The sequence below is a fragment of the Microcaecilia unicolor genome, chromosome 3, assembly GCF_901765095.1.
Source record: "Microcaecilia unicolor chromosome 3, aMicUni1.1, whole genome shotgun sequence".
NCBI lineage: Eukaryota > Metazoa > Chordata > Amphibia > Gymnophiona > Siphonopidae > Microcaecilia > Microcaecilia unicolor.
This window is the reverse complement of record NC_044033.1, coordinates 402655217-402668705: the sequence shown is the minus strand read 5'-3', so window position 1 is coordinate 402668705 and position 13489 is coordinate 402655217. Positions and strand designations below refer to the sequence as shown.

General features: G+C 39.6%; 1 protein-coding gene across 1 annotated transcript in view; it reads right to left on the bottom strand.

The window, feature by feature from the left end:
- Nucleotides 1–13489, bottom strand: part of CDC5L (cell division cycle 5 like) — a 253851-nt gene that overhangs the window by 137655 nt on the left and 102707 nt on the right. The window contains exon 6 of the mRNA XM_030198760.1: nucleotides 9909–10127. Within this exon, the coding sequence (XP_030054620.1) occupies nucleotides 9909–10127 (219 nt within the window). The remainder of the gene's footprint in view (nucleotides 1–9908; nucleotides 10128–13489) is intronic.

Below are 13489 nucleotides of genomic sequence, written 5' to 3'. Positions count from 1 at the left end.
GTGGTGGAGTCGAGGACTGTTCCAGAATTTAAAAAGGCATGGGATAAGCATGTAGGATCGCTTAGGAACAGGAAGAATTAGGGGTTACAGAGGATGGGCAGACTGGATGGGTCATATGGCCTTTATCTGCCGTCATGTTTCTATGTCTATGTAGATGACATATTTGTCATCTGGCCCCCAAAGATGGAAAAGAATCTGTGATTTTCTAAACCATCTGAATAACAGCCAATCCAATATAACATTCACCATGGAGACTGAGATCAACAGATGCTTTCCCTTTCTAAACGTCATGATCAGAAAGTGGACAGATGGAAGCTTGGGTCACACTGTATACAGAAAACCCACCCATACTAACTTACCTATATGTAGAACCCCACCACCATCTGGCCACAAAAAGAGGTGTCCTACATATACTAGTGAACACAGCACTAAGAGTTTGCGACTCACACAATGTTCAGAAAGAAAAGGACACTCTCCGGGATACATTCTTAGCAAATAGCTACAGCAGAAAGGCCACTTCTCAAGCCCTAAACTTCTGGACAACCCAACCTGTGAAATCAACAATAACCAATAACCATTAGTTGGCGACCCCATGACAGAACAAAAACTTGTAGTGTTTCCCTATGTCCAAGGAGGGACGGATCACACAGGTAAACTGCTAAAGAAGAATAGCATCAGAACAGCATACAGTGCATCACAGAAGCTGGCATCAACACTCACATATGTGAAAAGACCAGCTATCTATGCACCAAACCCCTGGGGTGTATGAAATCCCATGCAGTTGCAGCAAATCATACATTTGCAAAACCTAATGCATCGTAAAGGAAAGGCTACAAGAGCATATGAGACACCACAAGCTCTGTAACACTGAAAAATTAGCTGTAGCAATCCATGCTTAGGCAACTGGTCATATGATTAGATATAAGGACATAAAAATCTTGGAGAAAGAAGACTGTTGGAGACTGAGAAGAATCAAAGAGGAAATACAGACACCCAAATAACTTCAATGGAGACAAAGGGCTCATCTTAAATTATTGCAACTGCTGAGTCAAAAGAAATTTAGCACAAAAAGGACTGGTTTCAAAGACAAATGTCTTTTTCCCACCTTCCATAGTTTCAGAATATGAACTATAGAAATTCCTCCCCCCTCCAGAATCAGAACTGCGCCAACAAACTTCCAGAACAAACTGCAGGCCTGACAGAATACTCTGAAGAAAGCCACAGCACAATAGTTGAAATGTTGGTTTAACTTACTCAGAGACCTGGACAACTGCAAGAATCATGACGCCAGTCGCAGAAGCCTAAGAGAACTTTCTCATGCATGGTCATTAGAGAAACCTTCAAAAGGTCTCTCTTGGCAAGGTTTTTGACAACCATCACTAGATGATCCTTGTCTTAATGTATTTTTCCTGATTATACAGCATTCCTAATGATGAGGTCAGTACTAAATGACCCTTTTAATTATAGAGTAATCTTTTACCCTTATTGTGCTGGTGCGTTTTCTGGGGTTTCTTATATGAGACCAGAATTAGACGGTCTTTGCAAGATGTTTGATTGTTCCCTTGATACACAGTGGTTATTTTCTGCTGATGTCAGCACTAGATGATCCTTTTAATTATAGATTGTTATATACAATACATATTTCTTTAGGAGCAGCTGATTATTTGATGATTCAAATGCAATCTTTTCCATAGTACACATTGAGCTCAGAGAGCTCTCTGTAGGCAGCCTATGGAATATTAAGTGATTTCTGTAAAAGGTAAATTGCTTGTATAATCAAATATATTTATTGCATTTATAACATGTCTATACCTAAAAGGGACTACATCCAAAACATTCATAATCTTAAAACATATAACAAATAATACAAATCACAATAATAAATACAATAAAAGGGAAGGGAAGGGAAATGGGACTTGATATACCGCCTTTCTGAGGTTTTTGCAACTACATTCAAAGCGGTTTACATATATTCAGGTACTTAATTTGTACCAGGGGCAATGGAGGGTTAAGTGACTTGCCCAGAGTCACAAGGAGCTGCAGTGGGAATTGAACTCAGTTCCCCAGGATCAAAGTGCACTGCACTAACCACTAGGCTACTCCTTCACTCCTTTAACCCTGTAAAGTTGCAAATCACCCTCTCCACTAAAACCTAACATACATCAACAATTAGAATGCAGGATATTAAACATCTTAATCATAAGCCTGCTTAAATAGCAAGGCTTTAAGTTGTTTTATAAAAATATCAGACTGTACAGTGAAGATACTTACTTGTAACAGGTTTTCTCCAAGGACAGCAGGCCTTCTATTCTCACAATTGGGTAATGCAAATAGCTACAGCGTTACCCAGTCTGTAGCATAGACAAGCTTAACACATCTTTGTGGAGGACGAGACGCACTCCACTGCGTATACAAGGGTGCCTTCCCACCCGCCGAAAAATCGCAGTTACCGCAGTTACATACTACAGCATTAAAAAAAGGAAAATAAAAAGAGGAGACAACTCCAAGGGGAGGTGGGAGGGTTTGTGAGAATATAAGGCCTTTTGTCCTCGGAGAATACTTGCTACAAAGCTGTCGTAGGTGCCCATGGCCAAGAACACCTGCTGCTTGGCCAACTGGCATACCAACTCAGCCTGTTCCGGAGGGAGAGAGTCTGAGAAGTCCTGCAGCTTCTGCACAGAGTCCCGCAAGTACATGCTTGTAATAAGCTGGTAAAATTTATACAGGACACAAGCACTGAGGCCTGGAACATCTTCCTCCCAAGTCCAAGGTCCTAGCTTCTTTTCCACCACCATGGAATTATGAGGCAACTGGGGCCTTCAAAACCAGGTGTGCTGTGGATCCAATACATCGTGTCGATCTTCTCGGGCAGGACAGGGATCGACAGACAGGACTCCCAATTCCTACTGAAGACTTCCTTGAGCACCTCATGGAGAGGGACAGTCACAACCTCCCTAGGAGGAGACTCTTAATTCAGCACCTCCACCTCCAAATGAAATGGAATAGCCTCAGCCACTGAAGTATGCACAAAGAGGACAGATAGATTAATTATCAACAGGTACTTTGCACTGACAAACATGCCCCAAAAGAGAGGAGATAAAACTGCCTAAACCAGAAGATTATTTCATTAAGGTAAGGCGGCCCTTGTTTCTCTAATGCTAGAAGGTACTTAGCCTCATGTCTCAAAAGATAATAATTAAGCCATAATCACTGTAGGAGAATAATACAAAGGTCTGTGAACCCATTTCTCATAGTTTTAAACTAAAATTTTCTCTAGAAGTAGACACTTTTCCCATAGTTTTAAACGGAAACTTTTTCTAGATAGAGGTAGACACTTAACAACCAAAGAACTTTAAAAGGATAGTAGGAAAGCTCAAATCTTGCTCTAAAAGTCAGTTATTTTCTGTTCTGGTTGCTGGAGAGGTAGCACTGTCACTGACCTGAACTATGTGTTAATTAAGGTGTGAAGTAGTAGAATATTTGCAGAGGTTACTAAGGGCAATCTGATTACTGAGTTAGCTTGAAAGGGTCTGTTGAAGCAGTCCCCTTAGATTCAAAACTATATAAAGAGGAAAGGTCCCACTAAACTTTCTTTCTGAGAAGTTCTGAGACAAGAGGACATTTCTCTGGTAAGTGAACATTATTTTGTCTTGTGCTTTGGGAACTTAAAGATTGGGGTTTAAAGGAGGAATTGTAAGTTAGTGATAAGCAGAATAAAATTATAAATAAGCAAATTTTATCAACTAATTTCCATACTCTTTTCTCCCTAGTTTTAAAACTTGAACTTTGTACCACAACATTAACAGATAGTCTCTAGTTAGGAAATCTACTGTACATGCATTAAATTTTCAAAAGGGCAATTATAGTAAAATGAGGAAAATGGTTAAAAATAAACTAAAAGGATCGGCTGCAAAGGTTAGGACTCTAAATCAGGCATGGACCCCAACGACCCTACATAAACCTCCTCACCCAAAGCACAACATGACTAATGATTATACTGGACAACACACAACCTTCATCCCTTCGGACCCCCACATATACCTCATTTGATCACTATACAACTTTGTATTTGTTATCAACCAACTGGGCAAACGCCTAACGGTACTATGTAAGCCACATTGAGCCTGCAAATAGGTGGGAAAATGTGGGATACAAATGCAACAAATAAATAAAAAATAAATCCAAAAATCCCATCTTGGAAGCCCAGTCCACATGCATTCCACGTATTTGCAAAGGTGGAAAGAAGAGAAAACATCAGCCAGCATGGTTAAAAGGTGAAGTAAAAGAGGCCATTACAACCAAAAGATTGTCCTTCAAAGAATGGAAAAAGGACCCAAATGAAGAAAATAAAAAGCAACATAAGCACTGGCAAGTCAGATGCAAAGCATTATAAAGAAGGCTAAAAAAAACAATATGAGGAGAAACTTGCCTCAGAGGCTAAAACTCACAGTAACAACTTTTTCTGGTACATCAAAAAGCCTGGAAGGGAATCCATGGGACCGTTTGATCACAAATGAGCAAAAGGGGCGCTCAGGGAGGCCAAGGCCATAGGGGAGAAACTGCATGAATTCTTTGCTTCTGTCTTTACGGAAGAAGATGTAAGAGATCTGCCTGTACCGGAATTGGTTATCAAGGGTGATGATGCAGAGGAACTGAAAGAAATCTTGGTGAGACTGGAAGATGTACTGAGCCAAATTGACAAATTAAAGAGTAGTAAATCATCTGGACCGGATGGTATACATCCAAGAGTACTCAAAGAACTCAAGTCTGAAATTGCTGATCTGCTGTTAGTAATATGTAACTTGTCATTAAAATCGTCCGTAGTACCTGAAGATTGGAGGGTGGCCAACGTGATGCCGATTATTAAAAAGGGTTCTAGGGGAGTTCCGGGAAATTATAGACCGGTATGCCTGACGTTGGTGCCAGGCAAAATAGTGGATACTATGAACACGTAGACAAACATGGTTTAATGGGACAGAGTCAGCATGGATTCAGCCAAAGGAAGTCCTGCCTCACCAATTTGCTTCATTTCTTTGAAGGCGTGAATAAACATGTGGATAAAGGTGAGCCAGTTGATGTAGTGTATCTAGATTTTCAGAAAGTTTTTGATAAAGTTCCTCATGAGAGACTCCAGAGAAAATTAAAGAGTCATGGTATAGGAGGCAAGGTTCTGGTGTGGATTAGTAATTGGTTATTGAACAGAAAACAGAGGGTAGAGTTAAATGGTCATTTCGCTCAATGGAGGAAGGTGAACAGCGGAGTGCCGCAGGGATCTGTATTGGGACCGGTACTATTTAACATATTTATAAATGATATGGAAATCAGAACGAGTTAGCTGATAAAATTTGCAGATACAAAACTATTCAAGGTTGTTAAAATACGTATGGACTGTGAAATATTGCACAAAAAATTTGCAGATACAAAACTATTCAAGATTGTTAAAATACGTATGGACTGTGAAATATTGCAGGAACTCCTTAGGAAATTGGAAGACTGGGCATCGAAATGGCAGATGAAATTTAATGTGGACAAATGCAAGGTGATGCACATTGGAAAGAATAATCCGAATCATAGTTACCTGATGATAGGGTTAGCCTTGGGGGTAAGCGCTCAAGAAAAAGATCTGGGTGTCATTGTAGATAATATGCTGGAATCTTCTGCTCAGTGTGCGGCGGTGGCCAAAAAAGCAACTAGGAATTATTAGGAAAGGGATGGTGAATAAGACCGAAAACCCTATAATGCCTTTGTATCGCTCCATGGTGCATCCACACCTTGAGTATTACGTTCAGTTCTGGTCACCGTATCTCAGAAAAGATACAGCAGAAATAGAAAAGGTTCAAAGAAGAGCAACCAAAATGATGAAGGGGATGGAACTCCTCTCGTATGAGGAAAGGCTAAAGAGGTTAGGGCTTTTCAGCTTGGAAAAGAGACGGATGAGGGGAGATATGATTGAGGTCTACAAAATCCTGAGTGGTGTAGAACAAGTAGAAGTAAATTGATTTTTTACTTGTTCCAAAAGTATAAAAACTAGGGGACACTCAAGGAAGTTATATGGAAATACTTTTAAAACAAATAGGAGGAAATATTTTTTCATTCAACGAATAGTTAAAGCTCTGGAACTCTTTGGCAGAGGATTTGGTAACAGCGGTTAGTGTATCTGGGTTTAAAAAAAGGTTTGGACAAATTCCTGGAGGAAAAGTCCATGGTCTGCAATTGAGACAGACATGGGAAACAACTGCTTGACCTGGGATTTGTAGTATGTAGTGTTGCCATGATTTGGGTTTCTGACAGGTACTTGTGACCTGGCTTGGCCACTGTATGGAAAACAGGATACTGGGCTTGATGGACCATTGGTCTGACCCAGTATGGCTATTTTTACGTTCTTATGTATTACACAGAATCCTGAACAGAACTATTCTTGCTGACTCTAGTATCTAAGATGAAATTGCTACTACCGTGTTTCCCCGAAAATAAGACACTGTCTTATATTAATTTTTGCCCCCCAAAATGTGCTAGGTCTTATTTTCAGGGGCTGTCTTATTTTTCGGGAAGCATCGGGGTTGGCCCGCCCGCCCTCCGTCGCTCCCGGAACTAACCTTAAACGCCTCCTTTCACCTTCGCAGCAAGCAGCAGCAGGGCAGGCCACTATTTCCTTCCGTGTCCCGCCCTTGCCTGACGTAACATCCGCGAGGGCGGGGCACAGAAGGCGAGGTCTGCCCTGCTGCTGCTTGCTGCGAAGGTGAAAGGAGGCGTTTAAGGTTAGTTCCGGGTGAGGAGAAGAAAGACATTTCTTAATGTTTGGAATCTCTATTTGCAAAACATATCTCATAAAGCCAGAAGTGCTGTACTCAATAGGCTAGGAACGCTATAATGAAGTTATAAGCCCCTCGTGTAAGTGGATTAAGGTAATGGATAAGGTACGGCAGAAATTGTTAACATGAAGTATGAAGCTCAAAACTCAGAGGTTGTTGTTGGGGGGGGGGGAGGGGGCAAACGTTAAAAAAAGTGATGGGACAGACACGATGTAAGATACGTTGCTGTAACAGAAATGTTAGTACAATTACAAACTGTGTGCGTTTAATATGTCTGTATTGAAGTCTGTTCATCAATAAAAACAGTTTATACATAAGGTTAGTTCCGGGAGCGATGGAGGGGGGGGGGGGGGGGGGGGGCGGCCCTGCTTTCAAACAAAAATTTGCTAGGTCTTACTTTCGGGGGAGGCCTTATATCTACCAATTCAGGAAAACCTCTACTAGGTCTTATTTTCGGGGGATGTCTTACTTTCAGAGAAACAGGGTAAGTCAAAAAATACTATCTGTTCTGCTTCAATTTCATGTGTCCGGAATGTTCGACACTATGGACCATACTTATCACTAAGAAAGTTGAGTGAGCTTGTTGGACTTTATGGGGTAGGTTTTGATTGGTTCAAGGGCTTTTTTGAAAAATAGAAGGTACAGTGTCAAAAAAAATAGTGCTTTTTTGAACGGTTGCTCACCCAATTATGGAGAACCCCAGGGGTCACCACTGTCCCCAGTTTTATTTAGCATCTTTATGAGCTTTTTGGGGTCTTATATGGATTCATCTTTATATCATATTTCTTCCTCTGTGGACATTATTATATTGGTTCCCATTTCTTCTGGATGTTAAGAGGGTTATAAGTTAATACTAGACTGCATCAACAAGACTCATAATTGGGCATCTAATAATTAAAGTTAAATACAGCTAAAACTAAATTACTTTATTTTTGTGATACTTTGTTGGATATACCCAAAACAATTTCTTTAAGTTTTGGAGAGATACTTAATTTTGAGACTTCATCAAGGGTACTGGGTTTTATACTTGATTCCCAGATGATCATGGAACATCAGATAAATAGCCCGAGTAAAAAGATATTATAAGTACATAAGTATTGCCATACTGGGCCAGATCGAAGGTCAATCAAGCCCAGCATCCCTGTTTCCAACAGTGACCAATCCAGGCCACAAGTAACTGGCAAGATTCCAAAACAGTTCAATACATTTTATGCTGCTTATTATAGAAATATAATACCTCAATTAGTAGAAATTATGATGTGTATATTATTGCTGTATTTACTTTTTTATCTCTTTCTTAGGGAAAGTCTCATACTGATTGTTACATTTGTACCCCGCGCTTTCCCACTCATGGCAGGCTCAATGCAGCTAACAGTCATAGGGGTCTTTTCTGCACTCCGCCAAGAAGAATACATAAGGAAAAAAAGTCACAAAATAGAAAATTTGTAAAGAAAAAAAGGAGAAAAAAGAGGGTGGAGGAAGGGACTGTCTGTGATTATATTTGTCATAAAATCGGGGCACGCCACAATTGGCAGAGTGCAGAAAAGACCCCTATGACTGTATGAGACTTTCCCTAACAAAGAGATAAAGAAGTAATTACAGCAATAATATACACATCATAATTTCTACTAATTGAGGTATTATATATTGGATTAAGTTTAGTAGAATTTTGCCATGTGATTTGATCAGTATTCTAGAAATAAGCAGAGAATGTTCCCCAAGTCCATTTTAATAGTGGTCTATGAACTTTTCCTTTAGGAAGCCATCCAAACCTTTTTTAAACCCCGCTAACCTACCGATTTTAGTATATTCTCTGGCAACAAATTCCAGAGTTTAATTACACGCCGATTTGTTTTAAAGTTACTACTTTCTAGCTTCATTGTGTGCCCCCTATTCTTTAAACTACGTCAATTGAGGGCAGTGAGTTCATTTTTCTTTCCAGATCAGTTTTATTTTATAGTTCAAATGATAATCTTCTCTCAATTGATTATTGCATTGTTCTGTATGCTGGTATATATCAAAAGCATTTAAATATGCTCCAGCTGATACAGAAATTAAATATGCTCCAGCTGATACAGAACACTGCAGCAAAACTGCTATACAAATATAGCAAGTATAATCAGGTATCCCTTTTGCTGAGGGATCTTCACTGATTACTGGTAAGAACTCAGGTGGATTTTAAGGTGGCTTGTCTGGTTTATAAGATTATTAGTGGCTGCTGCCCTATTCCTCATGCTCAGATGTTAACCTTTCCTTCTGTTAAGACTTGGATTCCCTTTAGCTTAAGATATACATCTTAAGCCAGTGGCTCCCAAACCTGGTTCTGCAGGTCAGCCAGTCAGGTTTTCAGGATATCAACAATGAATATTCATGACAGAGATCTGCGTGCACTACCTCCACTGCATGCAAATCTCTTTCGTGAATATTCATTGTGGATATCCTGAAAACCTGACTGGCTAGGGTGTTTCTAGGATCAGGTTTGGGAACCACTGCCTTAAGCACTTTCACGATAGCTTTGTCTGCGTATCAATCTTGTAAGATCTGGAACATAATACCTGTTTCTGTCCAAATTATTCCTACTTGTTACATGTTTAGGAAGGCTCTAAAATACCATTTGTTTGGCAAATATCTAGGTCCTGTTTAAAATGATGTATCTTTTATGTAACCCTCTTTGATTCCGTGGTTGATTTAAGCAGGATATAAACAACAGAACTGATACTCAACGAAGTTACATGGAAATACTTTTAAAACAAATAGAAGGAAATATTTATTCACTCAACAAATAGTTAAGCTCTGGAACTCGTTTCTGGAGAATGTGGTAACAGCGGTTAGCATATCTGGGTTTAAAAAAGGTTTGAACAAGTTCCTGTAGGAAAAGTCCACAGTCTGCTATTGAGATAGACATAGGGAAGCAACTGCTTGTTCTAGGATTGGTAGCATGGAATGTTGCTACTATTTGGGTTTCTGCCAGGTAGCTGTGATGGACCATTGGTCTGACCCAATATGACTATTCTTATGTTCAGTTCCTCTCTGTGCACAAAGCTATCCCATTCTTTGGAAACATGCTTTAGGTGAGAGAATGTGTGTTAAACTTACGATCTGAGCTCTCCATCAAGGTCTTGCTGCCGTAGCCTTTTGAAGTCTGCATTAAGAGCTTGATGGTTTTCTTCTGATGTATCATAGAAGCCTGGGGCAGGTTTCTTTTCAAATGGGATTTCTGCATTATAGTCCACTCCTCTCTTCTTTTTTCTCTTCTTCTGAATCTCAATCCCTGCAGCTCGAAGTTCCCTCCTCTTTTGAAGAGCAGCAAGACGCCTAAAGAACAGAGTAATATAATCAGAAACAAAACAACTTACCTAAGATCTTACTGCCAATGGGAAATGCAAATCACTAAAGTAGATTTCAGAACTACTTTTGGATAAAATGCACCATGTTCTGTCAAACCTCAAGCACACTGTTTTACCCAAGATGTGAATTAAAGGCGGACATGGTTAACACTATTGGATTCATCATTGATCACATCTTGAATATTAATACCCATCTGAACAAACATATATCACAACAGGATAAAATGAGGCTTAAAGACATGAAACACTATCAACAAAGCTTTCTGAGAAGGTCTATTATATGATGAACAATTCACATTAAAACAAAAATATCCCTGCTCTAAAAAATAATGACATTAAGGAGGAAAACTACAATGTTTATTTTTGTGTTCCAAACTCAGATCTTTGACATTGTGCTGTACACCATCGTGGATGAATCTCTTCATAAAGGCAGTTAACAAACTTTACTACATACATATATAAACAAATAAGCTGTAAAAAGTAGTAGCTCTGAAAAACACGAGGGGGGGGGGCATTTTCAATATGACATTTAAGCCTGACTTTGGATGTTTTCCTCAAATGTCCAGAATCCTGGTGGCAAATAAAGTGATTTTTGAAACAGCAAAACATCTATCTTTTTTGTTCAAAAATGGCCGCTTGCTAGATGTGCTTGTGCTCTGTGCATTTATCTTTTTGGTCCATTTTCGGGAAAAAAAAAAGTAAACTCAAGCAATGAGAATGTAAGAGGAGCCAGAATTCTTAGTAGACTGGCCACATAGACATCCCAGCAGAGCACTGGGGCACCCTAGGGGGCACTGCAGTGGATGTCACATAACAGCTCCCAGGTACACATCTCACCCCTTACCCCCTTATACTGTACCCAACTGTACACCACTACAATAGTCCTTATGTCTGCAAGTGTCACCTATATGTGCAGGCAGTAGGTTTTTGGTGGGTTTAGAGTGGACTATGGGCCTGGGTCCCTTCTCCACTGACCACTAGGCTACTCCAGGGACCTGCTTGCTGCTCTAATAGGACTGGTCTTAACATCTGAGGCTGTACACAGAGGCTGGTATGTACTGTTTCTTTCACATCTTTGGTGGGTGGGAGGGGGTCATTTCTTTATTCCTCCAGTAGTCATCTGGTCATGCTTAGTAGTTATTAAAACACATACAGCTCAAAATGTTTTAGTTTTGGACATTTTGACGAGCCCAATTGAAAATTTATGCCAATTGTTTAAAAATTTTCTCTTTCAAAAATGAGCCCTATTGCCATGGAAACACAATGCAGACAGAACATGGAGAACACACTTAATTACTGCAGCTTTTACTTTTAAAGTATTAAAATTATATTCCAATGGATGTTTAAGTGTTTCATGGGATCCTGAAGAGAGCCCCCTTTAAAAAGTGTGAAACACTAACCAGTCTTACTTTTGAGGGATCACTAGTAGCATTCCAAAACCACTGCAATTGAATTTTCATCAATGTACACTCACAGCTAGCCAAGCAACAGCAGTGACATAAGTAGATTAAATTTACAATATCTTAATTGTTATTATGACCTCAGCCCATCATTGCTGGATACCCTAAATTTACTGCATCTAGTGCACTGTTCACGTACTAAGAAAGAGCTACTCTGTTTATAATTACTACTCATTCAGGTAAGTCAAGGGACAAGAACTCCTTTACACTGATCAAACTGGTCTTTAGTATTTGGCATATGTTAGCATATTTATTTACGTGAATTGTTACTTTTATCAAATTAAGTAATACTGTATGTAAACTAACACCAAACAAAAAATATTTTTTCAAGATTCCATCAAAAGCATCTGTACTAGATCATACTAATCTATACCTATTTATATGCATATATGTCTATGAATACCCATATATTTTATTTATGCTTTGTTTTATATTTGTTAATATATTTTATTGTTTTATTATGTACTAGTAGAAATCAACAAAACATTTGCTGTGGCACAAGCATTCAGTCTCAAGTACCTCAACCTGACACAGGCACACCCTCTCACTCTTCTTCCCTCCTCACCAAGTCTCTTTCACACTCTCTTCCTTTCCATCCCCAAAACACATTTCCCCACTCCAGGCACAGTCTCTTTTCATTACTGAGCCCTTCCCATCCCCCCACCCAAAGCACTGTCCCTCTTGGTATTTTCTGTTCTCCATAACTCCACCCCGGATAACTTTCCATCTTTTCCCTTTTTCTCGCATACTCCCAAAGCCTCTCTTTGTCCCCACCAAGACTCTATTTTATTTATTTTTGGGGGTTTATTAACCTACTTTATGAAGACGTTCACCCATGGGTGGGGTACAGCAGACACAGTTTAACATAAAACTTACAATAGTACAAATAGCCAAATATAAACATGAATACAATAAATGAGGTAAACTTGAGAACAGCGAACTAAAACCTAATAGGACTACTATAAAAACAGTATCAAAACTATACACAAATTTAACAGCATTGAAATTCAAACAGAGATATAATACAAAGTCAGCATAATACTAATGAAACATCTAATAAGCAAAACATTCAAACAACATAGATATGTTAATGCTTTAACACAGCTTACTATGTAGCCGAGGGGTCAAGTGCAGATACATAGATGAGTACAAGATTGGTAGTACAGAGTTGAGAATGACACATGGACAAAATTTGTACCAGTCCCCACGAGTGTGATCTAATCCCATTCACACAAGCCTTAAACAGTTATGATTTTCTATTTAAATCGTTTTATTAAAGTATTAAAAAAAATAATATTTTGTACAACTGTTGTTTTATAAATTACAAACAAAACCCGTCTTCACTCCCCCCTCACGAATATCCCCTCCACTACTGGGAAAGCTTAACAAACCAAATTACTACAGAATGCTACATAGAAAATTCATGCTAACAGAATACCTTGGTCACACACAAACAGAACACAAATGCCAAATATATAATAGCTGACTAAAAATTATAAATATGTATTAAAAGCGAATGCTACATACCTGTAGAAGGTATTCTCCGAGGACAGCAGGCTGATTGTTCTCACTGATGGGTGACGTCCACGGCAGCCCCTCCAATCGGAAACTTCACTAGCAAAAGCCATTGCTAGCCCTCGCGCACCGCGCATGCGCGGCCGTCTTCCCGCCCGAAACCGGCTCGTGCCGGCCAGTCTCATATGTAGCAAGACGAAGACACAACTCCAAAGGGGAGGCGGGCGGGTTTGTGAGAACAATCAGCCTGCTGTCCTCGGAGAATACCTTCTACAGGTATGTAGCATTCGCTTTCTCCGAGGACAAGCAGGCTGCTTGTTCTCACTGATGGGGTATCCCTAGCCCCCAGGCTCAC